Source organism: Martes martes, assembly GCF_963455335.1.
Source record: "Martes martes genome assembly, chromosome: 14".
Lineage (NCBI taxonomy): Eukaryota > Metazoa > Chordata > Mammalia > Carnivora > Mustelidae > Martes > Martes martes.
In genome coordinates, this window is record NC_137902.1 from 81,976,445 (window position 1) to 81,993,834 (window position 17,390).

A 17,390-nucleotide genomic window follows, 5' to 3' on the forward strand; every position below is an offset into this window, starting at 1 on the left:
CCGCGACGGAGACTACGAATCCCAGCAAGCACCGCACGGGACAGGCTTTCCGGTCCGGTTTCTGACGTCTTCCCCCCGCCGCTGAATCGGAAGTTCTCGGCTGCAGTTGCGTGGAAATGGGCACCGGTGGGCGGAGTGGGCTACGGCCCGGCAAGGGAAACACAGAAGGCGTGGCCGCGGGCAAGGGGAGCGCGGATGGGGTTGCAGCAACTCCTGCAGCTGCCTCGGCCTCCTGCCCGTACAGGTGCATCGAATGCAACCAAGAGGCCAAGGAGTTGTACCGAGACTATAACCACGGAGTGCTGAAGATAACCATCTGCGTGAGTCGCCGGGTGTGGGGGTCCTTGGGAAGAACGTGGCGCGGAGTTGGGGACCGTGAGGGGCCGTGGGATCTGGATATCAGCTTGTTAGGGTTATTAGGGCAGTAAAACCCGACGACTTTCAGGGTCCCCTAGTATAGTCCTCAGTTCGGTACTCGACATTCCCGTGCGGGATCCGTGGAGCGTTGGCGTGGTCACCGGCCGTGTGAGAGAACTCAGCACCCGACAGCGGCTTTCTCGCACCCGTGGTGTTTGCTGGTGAGGCACAGCGTGGGGAACGGATCCGCGAACGGAGATGGGTGTAGACGTCGTGCGGAGAAATTTAAAGATTGGATTCTGTTGACGTTCGAGTTCACGCCCAAACTCTTCGGTTCTTAGCCATTCTCCCTTTCATAGAGGAATGTTAACACCCGTACGGTCCATACCCGCATTAAATTTTCCTGGTTTCATCCTTTGTGGTTATTGAATGTACGGTGTGTGTTGTGTGCAGAGCACCAAGCTTGACCTTGGTGATACCAAAAACAAAAATGATGAAGTACAAATTTTGCTTTCAAGGTGTTCATAGTCTATAGAGGATGGTTGAATGTTTTAAAGGTCACAAAATTGGAGGTTCTTTTTGGGGTATTAGCAGAGAACCCGCCGCATAATATGCAGTCCATATGTTTTTGTCCCATTTCTGTTCTCCTGATGATTTTCCAATAATAATCCTCATTAGAAAAACATGGTCTGTAGTAATACAGAAGAGAGTAGACAAAGTGTGAATGTGTACCCATGTCATCTGTGGTCAACTGACATAACATACCGTCTGATCTGTCTCCTCACCCTTTCGGCTGTACTTCAACTGAGGAAAAATCACCTATATTCATGGCCACTAACCTCGTGTAGCCCTTGATGCCATCTGGCCATCACAGTACATTTCACTAATCCACTCACATTCCTACTCTGATGAACCATCCTCACAAACCTTCTCTCAGGTTTCCCATATAGGCTTCCCCACTTTGCTAAAAAAAAGAGAGAGAGAGAGAGAGAGAGAGAAAACTTGCACACGCTTTGCAACCACATAAACCCAGTATTTGCCCCCGTTATTCATATGCTCTTTCTTCCCTCCTGTTAGAATGGATGAACCGTCCATACACTTGTCTCAAGCCAGCCTGCTCTTATGCCCTTGACCCATCCGTCTTCTTCCATTTACTTAGGGACATCTGTGCCACAGTACTTTTCTGCTCTCCGCTGGATCCTTCCCACCAATATATGTACTAGACTGTAAGAAACACACGCGCGGTACCTCACTTCCTCCTTTAACTCCTCCTCTTTTCCCCTTCCCTTTGACAGCAGTCGTCCTTTAAGAGCTATTTGTACTTGCTATCTTTATTTCCTTTCCGACTTTCTCTTGAATCGACTTCAGACACACTTTCCTCCACCCACCACGACACTGGAAACTGTTCTTAAGATCACGATTGCTGACTTCTACTTTACTAAATCCCATAGTCCATTCTCAGTGAACCGTCAACGGTGTTTGGCCGTATTATTTCCCTCTGGAAATGCTGTGTGCAGTTGCCAGGACACCAGACTCTTCTAATTTTCTTATCTTTTTTTTTTTTTTAAGATTTTATTTATTTACTTGACAGACAGAGATCACAGGCAGGCAGAGAGGCAGGCAGAGAGAGGAGGGGGAAGCAGGCTCCCCGCTGAGCAGAGAGCCCGATGCGGGGCTCCATCCCAGGACCCCGAGACCACAACCCAAGCCGAAGGCAGAGGCCTCAAGCCACTGAGCCACCCAGGCACCCCTAGTTTTCTTATTTTACTGGCTATTCTTCTCAGTCTCATTTCTGGTTCTTCCTCACCTGCCTTACCTTTTAACCATGAAGTATCCTAAGGCTCAGATCTTGGGCCTCTACCTCTCTACACACTCTCCTTTGAAGAACTCCTGCTGGCTCATGGCTTTAAATTCCATCTAAACTTTGACAATTCCCAGATTTAAACCTCCAGCCTAAACCTCTTCCTTGAACTCCGCAATGTCCCCACATGTTCAACTACCTACTTGGTATCTCCAAATGGATTTTTGTAGTTGCGTCAGACTTTCACAGTTAATAGCAACTCAACCATTTTAGTTCCTAAAGCCAAAAAACCCTGTATTCAGCCTTGATTCCTCTTTCTCCCACATTCCTCATTGGTTTGCTTGGCCGGGCCTGTGTTAGTCTTCAGATTATGTCTTCAGATTATGTTTAGAATCCCCTGCTTTTGACCACCTCTACAACCGTGACCCCTGCTGTCATCATGTCTCACCTGGGTGATTGTCCTAACACTTCCCTTACTCTCCTGCAGCTCCGTTGCTTCCTGAATGTTCTTAAACCAGACAGGTTGCTTCCGCAGGGCCTCTGCACTCTGCGTGGAGCGCTGTTCGGTCGGGTGTCTGACATAACTCCCTCCTTCAATTATTTTTCTTTTTAACGTCTCAGAGAGGCCTCGTCTGACCACCCTGTTATGAATTGTGATTCCCCCTTCCGACTCGGATGTGCTTATCAACTCTCCCTGCTTTATCTTTCCCATAGCACCTGTCATCTTTGAGTAGTCTATACAACTGACTTGTTATTTATTGCCTATCTCCTCCCACTGAAATATAAGCTACACAGGACAGAGAGTATGTGAGTGTGTATAATTTCTTCATTAATACAGGTGGCTCACCCAGGACAGTACCTGACACATAGTAAGTACACAATAAGTATCTGCTGAATGCATGAACCATGTCTAGGTTTTTCGATGCTCATATCGTTGGCCATTCTGGTGGCCTTGTAAGTTGTATGGCATCTAAATTTAATGACTTCTGTACTGGCCCAGTTAAATGATCTGTCCCAAAGATGACAACCACATAACTGTGAATACAGTCTTTCATCCAGTAAAGCTGTAACTGTCTCTGCAGTTAGTGATCTTTAATGATACAAATTAATCTTTATCTTTTTTAAAATTATTGGCATTAAACTAATAAAATCCTTTTCCTAATCATCAGTGCTGGCTTTTCTAGAATTATATTTGGAATACTGAGTGATGATACCGTACATTATTGTACACAGTTCATTCCCTGATGACTTAGAGTGCGCAATATCCTCATCTTTGTCGTGATAATACATAGTAATACGCATAGTGGTATTATTTAGGAAAAATCATTCAGTTGATGCTGAACTCTGAAAATTAAATTGTAAAATTACTAATTTTTTAAAGGCTCTCTCAAGTCGTGAGAGTAAAAAGTTTTTAGACATCAGGCTATTTGTTCTGGGAAAAAATGGCCAAAGTTTCTATAAGCTGGTAACTCATACACAGTTTGGTCTCTTAGCTACTGTCTTTGGAGCCAGCAGCATACTCATCCTGATCTCCTCCCTGTGTTTCTCTTTCTCTTTGTTCTTCTAATTTTTCCACTGCCAGGCCTCCCCACTTGCCCCTCTGGGTTTCCCTCAATCTCCTCCATCTAATAGAAGTGTGTCCCTTGCTTTTAACCATTCCCTCTCCCTCAGCTGTTCACAGTTTATTATAATTATGTTTAAAGATCTAGTACTCCTAGTGCTCCTGTAGCACCTGGACTCTTACATGTGCGCAGATATTTGATAAATTCATGATGGTAACAAAACCAGACTCCTTCGAGATCCTCCTAAATTTCGAGTCTGTTCGGTACTACACTGTTGAGCTGCCACCCTTAGATGCTGGGTGCAAAGATGAGTCAGACACTGTCCTGCCCTCGAGGAACTTAAAGCCTAGGGGGTTCCGCTTTCAAGATACGTATTCGCCGGGGCGCCTGGGTGGCTCAGTCAGTTAAGCCTCTGCCTTCAGGTCATTCTCAGCTCATGATCCCAGACTCCTTCTTGCTCAGTGGGGAGTGTGCTTATCCCTCTGCCTGCTGTTCCCTCTCTTTGTGCACACTCTTGCACGTGTGTGCATGCTCTCTCTCTCTCTCTCTCTGACAAATAAATAACTAAATAATTAATTTTTTAAAAAGATACATGTTTGCTTATTGTGGCGCTAAAATGAAACAGATTTGAGAATGAGTGGGGAAGGGCACGGCCCTGGAGATGATGGGGAGGAAGAAGCAGCCAAAATATTCACAAAATGTTGGCCAGTTTATATTCTAAAAGAGATGTGATTCACTCGAGAACTGGAGAGCATAGCATCAGAGAGTCATTCATACCCATGGTGAGATAGAGATGGTGCAGGTGTTTGAGTTTCTGGGGTGTGCATGGTCCCGTGCTGTAGGGATTTCTTAGAGGACAACTTTCTGTTTCAGGGTATTTGTCTAGTAAGTAGTAAATGGAATGGAACCATTTTTTTCAAAATCAGAAAACGTATCTAAATGTAGCTGTCAGCCACTCGGATGTTTTACTACATTTGTTTGTGTGTGTGTGGTTTCCCAGATCCTTACATTCAAGGTGAAGGAAGCACCCAAGGGAAAAGCAATAGGATGTGAACAAGGGAAAATGAGGCTGAAGCTGATAGGGAAGGAACCAGCAGTCCCTAATGAATTTTCGATGTTTATGAGATATTCAGAAGGCGAGGAAGGGAAGGCGTAGAACAGAGCATAGCACGTGAGGCCAGAAGCTGCTCCTTCTGTTTGCGCTCATGTCCCTGTGTTCATTCCACTGAAACCCTTGAGGTAGCAGGCTCATTCGTCTGCCTTTTCTGAACTGTAAGGTCCTGGAGGATAGAGACTTAGTCTCAAAGTGAATATCCGGCACCTTGGAGGTGCCTGGTACATAGAAAAGATGAAGTAAAGACGGCTGTTCTAATGAATGTTGTAGCCACTCCAAACACATTGGTCCTGCCGTGTCCGCCGATTCTGGTTTCTGTCTACCTCCTTCTAAAAATTGTCTAAATCCTGGCATAGGCTTGCAGTGTCTGAAGATGGGTTTTAGGGAACCTTTAAAGGACAGAGAAAAGACCCTTGACCTGCCAGCAGTTTCATTTTACAACGAAGCAGCATCATTTTACAATGAAGCAACATCACAGCAGGTGTTACAGTGTGGTTTGTAGAGAGGAAGTGTTTTCCGCACCGGTAGAATAGGGAGGGTGTCTAGAAAACTCCTTGTCGCGAACGTGGGATTTCTGATTCTGTGCCTTCTGTTTAGGCCCTGGCTTACTCTTTGCCCAACTGAAAAACTGCAAAATTATTAACCTCTTATGCCTCCGTTTTATTAGGTGCATTTAAATTTGGGGTAATAGCACATCTCCCTTCATTGGTTCACTTGATGACTCAAAAACACCCATTTCTTGTAAATGACATGAGTGAAGTGCGGAGACTCTTTAAGTTGGAAGTGATTTGTTCATTACATTTGGATTAGAGGGTTAATATCCTTCAGCACACTTCATTCCCCCCCCCCAGGGCTTTGATGTAATTAAAAGGCCATCCCCCGTATGTTTCCCTGTTCATCACTTCTGTTTCCATTTTATCTTCTCAGAATATCAAAATGTTTTGTTGGAACTGTAGCCATTAGAATAGTAGCCTTGATTCAACTTTTGTAACTAAAACTTTTCAGATGTCACATTTCTGATGCGCTTGTTCTTGTACACCTGTGTTTTATATGTTCTGATGATGTTGGGATTTGATAACATTGTAATCACATGTGTCCGAAAAAAGGGCAATTTCATAGGAGTCACAGGAGAGTCTCATAGGAGAGTCTCATAGGAGAGCCCAGGGATCTTGCTTCGGGTCACCTAGAACCAAGCTGACCAACCCACTTCCTTTTTTACAGCTCACGATCCTCCGGTGTCTTCACTGTCACAGAGACAGACCCATTTTCTTTCCATAGTCTCGATGTTAGTGGAGGAAAAAAAAAACAAGTTTCTCTTGGTATCTGCCATCCCCCGGATTGTTGACGCTGCTCCACACACTTTACCTGCTTTTAGCTTTCAGAAGCTTTGGGTGTGGGGGTTACTCTTCTGAACCCCTTCCTCCAACAAATCGTGTTTCAAGAACCACAAAGTTGATGGCCGTCTAGCCAACAGGGAACAATTTCTCAATAAAAGTATGTTATAAATGTATTTATTTATTTTATAATAAGTCCTACAAATTGAAAGTAGGATTTTCTGGGATACTTTTCTGCTTAAAATCAGTCTTTAAATCAAATATGTTTTTAGCTTCTTACATATGAGATTAAAAGATTACTGTCTCACACCTAGAAGATTATATTGTCATTTCTGAAACCAGAGCTTCTGTAGGTGAACATTTTGTGTCTGAATAGAAGTTAATTTAAATTAGTGCTGGTATGTCCTTATTGCTGTAGAAGTCCAAAATAGACTCTGCTAGTTTGAAAGCCTTTAAGATTTCAGAATGTATACATTTGCTTGCTCTAATATTATCTCACATTATTTCAGAAATCCTGCCAGAAACCTGTAGACAAATATATCGAGTATGATCCTGTTATCATCTTGATTAATGCTATTTTATGCAAAGCCCAGGCCTACAGACATATTCTTTTCAATACTAAAATAAACGTAAGTTGTGATAATTTTTTATTTTCTAGTTTTACTTGATGATGCTTTTGTACTTTTAAAGAATAATAATTTTGAGCAGAATTAAAGAGCATTATTTAAAAAAAAAAATTCTAGGGGCGCCTGGGTGGCTCAGTCAGTGGGGTGTCTGCCCTCAGTTCAGGTCATGATCCTGGGGCCCCGGCGGCAAGCCCCACATCAGGCTCCCTGCTCAGTGAGGAGCCTGCTTCTCCTTCTCCCTCTGCTGCTACCCGCCCCCCCCACCCCCCAGTTGTGCTTTATCTAGCTTGCTGTCCCGCTCTCAGATAAATAAGTAAAATCTTCAGAAAAGAAAAGAAGAGAAAGAGATACTAACGAGGATGGGTCTTTTATCTCAACAGTGTCTGGAAGTTTCTAGAAATAACAGGCATTGATAAACACGGTGTACAATGTTTAGTGAATATTTAAGAATAGGGTCACGGGGAGGAAACTGACAAACCAGCGCTACTAGTTTGCCTTTTAGTGGGTTACCTTTTGAAAAAGATGTCAATTATTTCTAACAATAAAATTAATATAAAATTATATCTAATATAAAATTAAATATATCCAGGTAGGGAGAGAATTACACCTGAAGAAGTCAGCAAACATTAAAAGAGAAATATTTTTAAACAATTTATTGCATTTTTATTCTACTGAGGGAATCCCTCCCCTCCACCCCCCAAGTTATATAACCAGGGCAGTTTTTAAACTGCTGGAGCATTGATTCCCAAACTTTGGAACACAATAGGATCACATTGGGGAGTGCGGGAGGGCAGTTAATCTCTCCAAGTGAGGCCTCACCTAGAATCAATTAAATCAGAATCTTTGGGGATGGGTTCAGGCATCAGTATTTCTTAAAACTCCCCCAGGTAATTCCAGGGTGGAACCAACTAAAAGAAGCTCAGAAATCCACAGTGATAACTGTTCCTGGACTACGTTGCGTTTACACACACACACTTTCTTTTCCCCACTTTCTATTGATATAAACAGTCCAACCCGTAAGAGTCATGTATTTTTTATTTTTAATTTTTTTTTAAAGATATTCTTTATTAGAGAGAGAGAGCGCGCGCACGCACGGGGGTAGGAGCTGAGCGCAGAGCCTGATGCAGGGCTTAGATCCCATGACCCTGAATTCATGACCTGAGATGAAACCAAGAGTCCAACACCCAACCAACTGAGCTGTCCAGGTACCCAGTAGAGCAATGTATTTTAAAAAGCCAATTCTTGGGGCGCCTGGGTGGCTCAGTCAGTTAAGCATGTGCCTTCGGCTCAGGTCATGATTACAGGGTCCTGGGATCGAGCCCCACGTAGGGCTCCTGGCTCAGTGGGGAGCCTGCTTCTCCCTCTCCTCCCAGCTTGTGCTCTCTCTCCCTATCTCTGTCTCTCTCTCAAATAAATAAAATCTAAAATTAAATAAAATACTAAAATAAAAAGCCAGTTCTTGGGGTTCCTGGGTAGCTCAGTTGGCTAAGTGTCTGCCTCCTCATCTCAGCTCAGGTCTTGATCTCAGGGTTGTGAGTCTGTCCCCCACGTCGGGCTTCATGCTGGGCGTGGAGCCTACGTAAAAAGAATTTTAAAAAAGCTGATTCTTGGTAACTGGTATTTTCTCTTTTGCCAAAATTTCAGCCTTTTAAACTTGAAGGGGACTTTCTACCTTTTAATTTCTGTCTTCAGTATATGAATTCATACTCATCAGGCATAGGGCCTTTTTTTTTTTTTTAATTTATGTTCAGACTAATAGCTTCCTGTGAGGTATGATGGAATCTTCAGGTTAAATCTGTTCTCATGGCTGCTTCCCCTATCCATGAGGCACAGAAATTCTGTGCCTGAATGAGAATTCAGGACGGATGCTGAAAGCATAGTGAAGGGTGAAGTACTGTTTAAAGCAGTGTTTCTTAACTAGGGGTATACATCAGAATCCTCCTTACCCCTAGAACTGTTTCAGAATTGCATGTCCAGGATTACTTCCAAAGATCCCGGATCAGGATCGGGGCCTAGACCTTTGCAGTCCGAAGAATCTTACTCCAAACCGCAAATACTTAGCTGTGTCTGTGCCTGTTTAATATTCCGAATAATTTTTTCTTTACCCTGTGACTGGCATTGTGTTTTTGACTCCCAGATGCATGGAAAGCTCTGCATATTCTGTTTGCTTTGTGAGGCGTACCTGAGATGGTGGCGGCTTCAAGATGCGAACCAGAACACTGACCCTAACGACTTCATCAGATATGCCAAGGAATGGGATTTCTATAGAATGTTCGCGATTGCCTCTCTAGGTAGGAGGAAGCTGTGCTTTCCATTCTTAGTGAACTAGTAACTGCTGTTCTGATTAAAAGTGAGGTGGGTGGTCTTGATCACTGGTAAGAGGAGGGGGTTAATCCAGGACTTGAGACTAAATGTTCAGCTGTGTCACCAGCTGCTAGGTGAGTCTGTCTAAATTAGCTACTTTCTTACTATTTTGTTTGTTACTACACATATGTTATGGAAATGGTTATATATAGCAGGTGAGAGAGTTTCATAAAATATCTTGAGGCATTATATTGTTGATAAAATTGCTCAATTCAATTTCTCAATTGTCTGATTTAAAGATTACATAGGTCCCATCTTTATGAAAACAGATGGATAATTGCCAGGCATTATCCAATGTATTATGCTAATTGTATAGAACCAATGCGACCTATTTACTAGGGAACACTTCTTATTTATCTGACTGCATTCAGGGCAAGTGGCTACTGGGGGCACTTGGGTAGCTCAGTGGTTGGGCATCTGCCTTCGGCTCAGGTCATGATCTCCGGGTCCTGGATCGAGCCCTGCCTCGGACTCCCTGCTTAGCTGGGAGCCTGCTTCTCCCCCTCCCTCTGTCTGCTGCTCCCCTGCTTGTGCTCTCACTGTCAAATAAATAAATAAAATCTTAAAAAAAAAAAAAAAAGAAAGAAAGAAAATGGCTACTGCCCCCAAATTCCTTAAGTTCCAGAATTGCTTTTCTTCAGAATTCCAGTTTAGGACTTAGGTCAGAACTGTCTTAATTTCTGTGACTATTTTCTTACTTACTGGCTTCCATGCTTCTCTGCTTCTAAACTCTTTGATTATAAAGAAATATTATTATAATAATACCGAGTCTCCAGTTCACCGCAGTGTTAGATTTCTGGACTAGGTCATCTTTTGTCCCATTTTCTTCTCTGTCTGCTCTCACTCCCTTGGTCTCCTCATGCAGTTCTGAGGTTTTAAAATTTGAATGTTGAGGTGCCTGGTGGCTCATTCGGCAGAGCACGTGACCCTCGATCTTGGGGCCATGAGTTTGAGCTCCATGTTGGGTGTAGAGATTACTTAAAAATAAAATCTTTTAAAAAACAAGTAAATAAAGTAAAATCTATATGCTAAGGATTCCCAAACATACATAATAATATTAAAAACACCCTTGAGGGGCATCTGGGTGGCTTAGTCGGTTAAGCGTCTGCCTTTGGCTCAGGTCATGATCCCAGGGTTCCTAGGTCGAGCCCCGTATCAGGCTCCCTGCTCAGCGGGGTGTCTGCTTCTCCCTCTGCCTGCTCCCCGTGCTTATGCTTGCTCGCTCTCTCTTTTTCAAATAAATAAATAAAATCTTCAAAAAAAAAAAATCCTTGAAAACATTGCCTAAGCCAAGAACTAGAACCTAAGGCTATAAAAATTTCTAAGGATAAACCCTTTTATCCTTATATTTTTAATATATATTTCTATTTTATATTTTATAATTTATAATTTATATATATTATATATATAATTTATATAATTTATAATATATATATATATTATAATTTATATTTTTAATATAAAAAATAAACCAGGCTTATTTCCAAAATTTGGAATTACTGTAACACCTACTCTATGGTGGATATTTTGACACTCAATCAGAAATATTTCTCTACTGTTACTTAACTTTTTTATCCAATATTAAGTTTTGAACCCCTAAAATAGCTTATAGAAAATGTGTTATATAAATACAACATCTTATCACATAAACACTGCTTTTACAGTTTGATCAACTTAATGTGCATAGTCATCCTACATTGGGGTTCTCCCCTGTGTACATCTGTGGAAGCAGAGAAGTAGGAAGGCAGGTGATTTCCCCAAAGTCCCACAGCAGGTTAATGTCAGCACGGAGACGGGTGGCTGTCCGGGCTCCCCATGCCGCACTCCGTAGGCAGGTAGCTGGTCCTGTTGAGCCCATCGGATCCACAAACGCCTCAGGAACAGAGGCTGCAAGATACCTGCCTCGTGAAAGACAGTGCAGAGCCCGAGGGCTGGTGCAGGTGCATAAATCTTTCGAGTTCTGAGTTAGAAAGATATGGAGGGGGGCGCCTGTGTGGCTCAGTCGGTGACGCATCTGCCTTTAGCTCAGGTCGTGATCCCTAGGTCCTGGGATGGAGCCCCACATCGGGCAGGGAGTCTGCTCCTCCCTCTCCCCCTCCCTCTGCCCCTTCCTGGGCTTGTGCTCTCTCTCTCTCCCAAATGAACAAGTAAAATCTTACGAAAAGAAAGAAAGAAAGATGGGAGGGTTATCTGGTCCACCCGTCTGTCCAGTACGAGAAATCCTTCTCTCAGTTCTGCAAGGTAGTCTAGCTTTGTTTGACTGTCTCCAGTGACAGGAGACAACCCACTATTGTTAGATCATTCTTGTTGTTAAGGAGTTCTTTGTTGCTTTTATTAAAGTTATTTTTGTCCAAATCCCAGGCTATGAGATGCACCTATTTGAGCAGATCCTTGCAGTTGACAAGTCCTAGAGTTATTTCACAGGGAGATGGGGTGTCTCCCCTGAGGGATATATCAAATGGCATGTAGGCCAGCCATCCAGAATTATTTTTATTGATTCTAATCACCTATGCTTGGAACCTTTTTAGTTTGGCTCTCTTTGGTGATACGACATTTTAGGAAGAATACAGTTGTCTCTCCTATAATCTGATACATGTGTTCCAGAAAAATCTGATTCTGCAGAAACCTGGATAACACAGTTTAGGGGGGAAAACAGAATTAGGGACAGACCCCCCAAAACATACCCAGCTGTGTAATCAGAGGACTCACAATCCGAATAAACATCATATACGAGCTGAGAACTGCCAGATTCCTCGTTAATGGGAACAGAACAGACTCTGCTGTGTTCCGTGAACCCAGTGGAACTGTGCCTTCAGGTCTGGACTCGGTCTGTGAATGCTTCGCAGAAGGATTAGGAATTGCACTCAGAAAGCTTGTCGAAAGGAGTAAGGGCAGTTTTAAATGGAGGTAATGCTATTCGGAATTGGCAGATGATGGGCAACAAATAGTGGGAGACTGAACAAAGGAAACATCTTCGCGTGTAATTTTTAGGGTGGGTCCCATCTTTCAGATTTAAAAATCTCCTCCGTGTCCTCTTTCATTCTTTCTGCGGAGATCTAGAACACCGAAGTTGTCTAAACAGGACCTTACTACCTAGAAGGAACTTCAGAGAGCTGATGGTTACCGTTCTCACAGACTTACTTTTACTTCCGGGGACCCTGAGATTCTTCAGGGAAAAATTGCTGGGATGGGCTTCTGCAGTCACACCAGCAGGATGTGACACAAAAGGCAGGGGCTTATTTATTTAAAAAAAAAAAGAGAGAGAGAAAAAATTTGATCTTGATGAAGCAGTTGAAATGAAGGCAGCTGGAAATGTGGTTTCTTTGTTTCTGGAGAAAGATGGTTTGGATGGAGACATTCATATTTCTGTTTTCCATTTCCTCCTTAGAACAAACTGCCTTTTTTATTGGCATTTTTGCTTTCCTGTGGGTAGAACGACCGATGACAGCGAAAACCAAACCCAACTTCATTTTGCTGCTGAAAGCGTTATTACTGTCCAGCTATGGAAAACTCTTGCTGATTCCAGCCGTCATCTGGGAGCACGACTACACACCCCTGTGCCTCCGGCTCATTAAAGTATTTGTCCTTACTTCAAATTTTCAGGCCATCAGAGGTATGTCTGTCTTTCATTCTGTCTTCTCAGCCTTCAACCCACATACAAGCTTAAAGCCTTGTTTCTCCGACACCGTCTTAGAAACCCTGCTAAACACTGGAATTCTCCATAAATCCTAACAATGCCTGGCATTTCTCTAGGACCTCATTCGCAGCATATAGTCCGCATTTGCTCAAATGAACGACATAGTAATTTTTCCTTTTCGGAACGCTTTCACGCGCTTTAGCTCAGTCCTGGGAGGTTGGCACCGCCGCTCATCGTGAACTGTAAGACTGAGAAATCTCTGGGTATTTTCTGCTAACCTCTTTGTAACCTTAGAATCTGTTTTTTTGTGTTTTTTTTTCCTCCTTCCATATTCATGTGTCTTGATTTCAGGAGGAGAAGCTTCATGTTTTTGCTATATGCTGTGTTTCTCTCCAGAGATGAAAATGTGGGGGAAGGTAGCAGCAGAGATGAATAAGAATGGATGGAGACTCTCTAAAAAACAGCTTTACACAACAATTCCATTCACAATGCCACAGAGTTTACATGCCAAGAGCACTTAATTAAACTCTTAAGAACTTAGGAGTTGCCTTTTCTTTTGCAGTGACCCTGAACATCAACCGAAAGCTCTCCTTTCTGGCCATCTTGAGTGGCTTACTGATGGAAAGCACCATGGTCTACTTCTTCCAGAGGATGGAATGGGATGTGGGAAGTGATTGTGCCATCTATAAACCCCAAGACTTTTGAAGAGGTACAAAAGCCTGTTAATGTTCCCACCTTCAGACAGGCGCCCTCCTCAGTTGAGACAAACGCTATTATAAAATAAGGAGATGCCAGGCGCCTGGGTGGCTCAGTCAGTTAAGCCACTGCCCTCAGCTCAGGTCATGATCCCGAACTCCCGGGAGTCTGCTTCTCCCTCTGACCCTCCCCCCTCTCATGCTCTCTCTCTCTCTCTCTCAAATAAATAAAAAAATCTAAAAAAAAAAAAAAACAAGGCAGTGCCCTTCCATGACCCTCCCCCACCCCCTCGAGGACCGTACGGCACATTTCAGGGTCCTTGTCACCCTCAGGGACATCTACCTCTGTGTTTTGTTGCTTCTGGGGCCCTGTCCACTTCCTGATAGCTGCACCCCACACCACTCGCACCGAGACCTCTGAGATCTGCTCCCTCCCTTCCACGGTCCTTGATTTGGGCTCCCTTTTCCCCTCCAGTCCCTTGACCCCCACTTCTGGCCTACCTCGCCTCTCTTGCCCGCACCTGCAAATTCAGGCAGCTGCTGATTCATCGCCGTTCGTCCCCTGAGACCATCGGCTTCCTGCCCTTCCACCAGACAGTGCCTTAGAGCCATTTGGGTGAGTCTCAGCATCTGTTTTCCCGGAGCCCAGCCCCGCGTGTGCACAGAGCCTCAGCTGGCCCTCAGTGCTGCTCCTCTGCCTTCGCGGTCACCGCCAGGGAGCCTCCCATTACGTGGTTCTGGAACCTTCCCCACGCTCCTTCCTCCCGCGGCTGAGCCCATTACAGACTCCTTGAGCTTGCTTCCTTCTTCAGTCCAGAACCACTTTGGTCACCTGTCTTCCTCCCTCCCCCCATCCCTCCGGACTGGCGCTCCCCGCCCTCTCTAAGTGTCCTTCCCCCTCTGGTCACAGTCAGCCTCCTGGTCCGCAGCCCCTGTCGGCTGTAAGGCCCGGGAGCAGACTCGGAGCCTGGGTTGGGGGGCGCAGGTGGCAAGGAAGGCACAGAAGCAGCAGGGAGACGGGCCAGCTCTGAACCGTGTCCACCTCTGCAGAAAGGCCGGCCCCAGCCCCGTGGCCTCCGTCTCCCCTCACGCTCGGTCAGTGTTCTTCCCTTCCCGACGTCCCAGTCTGTCCCCGGACTGGTCCTCGGCGCTCCTCTTCTCTCCTCCTGTTCACACACTCGGCGGTGGCCGTGCCCACGGTCTGGACCGTTCGTTCTCCCGGGGCCCAGGCCCCCCAGACCCAGCAACTCCAGCTCGCCCCGCAGCCCCGTCGCTGCGCCCTGCCACGGCCTCCCAGGCAGTGCCTGTGAAGTCGACCTGCGCCTCTCCCCCCTCTACCCACCGAAACACAATCCCTTCCTGAGGCTCTTCTCTGGAAACGTCCCTTTTCCCTCAGACCCCAGGGCAGCCCTTATTGTCTCCCGCCTAAAGGTTTGTAACAGCCCCTCACGGCCTTCCACGCAGACACCGGAGCCACAGACCTCTTCATCAGCCACCACTTCTGGGGTCCCTCCGGGTTTTTCGTCATTACTTATTGTCGACACAGGAGTTTCTAGTCTCTTCCTGAGGAAGTCTTTTAGCTTTCTCTTCGCTCAGGTGTGGTCGTCAATATTCTGGTCCTAAGCTCCTCTCCACAGACATGTTCCTACCCACCTCCTCTACCACGGTCTTCTCTTCATCGCCACGTATGGCGTAGGCTCTCCCCAGGGCCGCTTCTCCCCCTAACCAGATACAGTCAGTCCTCTCTGCTTCTCCGCGGAAGGAAAACTTTTTCCAAAATCCCGAGTCTGTGCTCTCCCTCCCACTGACCGCCGGGGCCCAGCTCAACCCCACAGCCGTCGTGTTCAGGACCTCCTGAGTCTGTGCCGGTGCCAGATACATGGCCCCGACATCCCCAGGTGCTTCTAGGTGTCAAGCTACCCATCGTAATTTCCGGTCAGGATAATAAGGGCATCTTGTCTCTCACAACTGTTCGAAAACCGTTCTCCTCCTTTATGTTACCTCATGTTCTCTATCGTCCTTGTTTTATATTCGAATCCCACATGTTTATGCATGACTCCCCCAACCTGGTAAACAGAGACCAGGAGGTTACACGCGAGGAAATACGTACTTCCCACAGCACAGGGCCTGCCCTAGTAAGGATTTGATAAATTGACTTTGAGCAGAATGTGCCACTCTAAATACTTTTATCATCCACAGTTGGGTTCTTTATTATCTGTGGCGTGACCAGCTGCGTCCAAAAAAGAGAAGACATAAACTATAAACCAAGATCCTAGATGAAGCAAAGATTTGGATACAGTTCCTAAAGAAAGCGATGGTTGTGGCATCGGAAACCCCCAAAACTATCCCGCCTCATGCCTCCCCCCATCTAAAAGACCACCAAACCATATACAGACACACACAGACAGACGCAAGGACACTGCCGTAGGGAGACTCGGGCCACGCAGACCCCTTCAGGTGGGCATCGACCTAAAGGAGGAATGTGAACGCACGACTCGCACATAGTAAAAGATCTATGTTTCATTCCTTTGACATGTTTATATCTCTTTTAATTTAAATGTTAAGTTATTGGTTCTAAAGAATATATTTAAAATAGTATTTCGTGTTCTTACAACAACAGAAACATCGTTCTCTCAATAAAGTCAAAACAAACTGAGCTTTCATAAATGTTTTGTAAATTTCCATATCTTTCCCTGTAACTAACTTATTCTTTAGAAATGGCTGCTCCCAAAATAAATAACGAAAACCAGTGAATTGTACTCTTGATGGGGTGAATTCTATCTCAGTAAAGCTGACTCTAGATACATGAATAAGGTAGCACTAACACCTTTTCTCTCTCCCCGTTTCATTCGCTTGTTCCTGTAGTCATCATTTCCTTATTCACACAGCAGAAATTACCGAGCACCTACTGTGTGCGTCAGACATGGACACCGTGGTGAGCGGCCCTCTTAAGGTCTGTGGAGCAGTGGGGCACCTGGGTGGCTCAGTCAGTTGGGCTGACTCTTGATTTCGGCTCATGTTGTGATCTCAGGGTCATGAGATCCAGGCCCTGCATTGGGCTCCATGCTGGGCGTGGAGCCTGCTTAAGATTCTCTCCCTCTTCATCTGCCCCTTTCCCCTACACTCACTCACTCTCACCTCTCTCTCTCTCCCTCTCTCCCTCACCTAAAATCAAACTTTTTTTTAAAAGTTTACAGAGCAGTGATAGGTTTGGAAATGTGAGAAGGTGATGGCAGTATGGGGTGATAAGTGCTGTGAAGGGTAACGGGGGGACCTAGGGAGATGCAAGCAGAGACACCTGTTCCCTTCCTAGAAGTCCAGAAGGTCCTCCGACAGGAGGGGGAGAGGAAAGGAACTTTCCAGTATCCCCGGAGGGAGAATAACCATGCATGCCAAGTCTTAGAGGGCAGAGAGTGTCACGTGTGTGCAGGGAACTGAATATCCTGCAGAACTAGGTGGCTGGGGTGTGGGCACTGGGAGTGTTAAAAATGGTACCAGGAAGCCACGTGAAGTTGGATAATGAGGGGCCTCGGGCATCGTAACTTATCCCAAGGATCACAAAACCAACACAGAATTCTAGAAAGAAGGATCCAGAGTAAAAAAAAAAACAAAACAGCCAACTGGAATGACATCGCAGAATAGCCACAGGATGGAGCCTGTAAATGGAAAGGAAAGGGGGAGCAAAACATGGTTTAAAGGAGTCCAATTAAAAAGAAAAAATCCATTGAAAAACTATTGGAAAAAATGACAGTGTGATATGCTGATCACAGCTCCTCCAATCTTTGACCTGTCAAGCCAGGTAAGTGAGGATAAACACATCACCAAATTTTTTTGATTTATTTTTTTAATTTATTTTATAAGTAGGCTCCACGACCAGTGCGGAGCCCAAGGCAGGGCTTG

The 17,390-nt window shown here is 45.0% G+C and overlaps 1 protein-coding gene across 2 annotated transcripts; it reads left to right on the plus strand.

Moving 5' to 3' along the window:
• The first annotated feature begins 80 nt into the window (after positions 1 to 80).
• On the plus strand, positions 81 to 16,253 carry ARV1 (ARV1 homolog, fatty acid homeostasis modulator). Of its 2 annotated transcripts, XM_080823615.1 has the most exons (6): positions 81 to 320; positions 6,678 to 6,797; positions 8,932 to 9,085; positions 12,547 to 12,771; positions 13,358 to 13,504; positions 15,690 to 16,253. In XM_080823615.1, the coding sequence occupies exons 1-5, from the start codon at positions 117 to 119 to the stop codon at positions 13,498 to 13,500; spliced, it is 846 nt and encodes a 281-aa protein (XP_080679741.1). In that variant the 5' UTR covers positions 81 to 116; the 3' UTR covers positions 13,501 to 13,504; positions 15,690 to 16,253. The 2 variants fall into 2 exon arrangements, with proteins under 2 accessions (XP_080679741.1, XP_080679742.1); XM_080823616.1 differs by lacking the exon at positions 15,690 to 16,253 and having other exon boundaries at positions 84 to 320; positions 13,358 to 13,711.
• Positions 16,254 to 17,390: the final 1,137 nt, after the last annotated feature.

Bases quoted from the DNA above. Each gene is read 5' to 3' on its own strand.
- ARV1 (XM_080823615.1), top strand. From the start codon at position 117: ATGGGCACCGGTGGGCGGAGTGGGCTACGGCCCGGCAAGGGAAACACA. The intron at 6,798-8,931 runs GTAAGTTGTGAT...TTTGACTCCCAG, and splicing joins TTTTCAATACTAAAATAAAC to ATGCATGGAAAGCTCTGCAT. The intron at 9,086-12,546 runs GTAGGAGGAAGC...TTTCCTCCTTAG, and splicing joins GTTCGCGATTGCCTCTCTAG to AACAAACTGCCTTTTTTATT.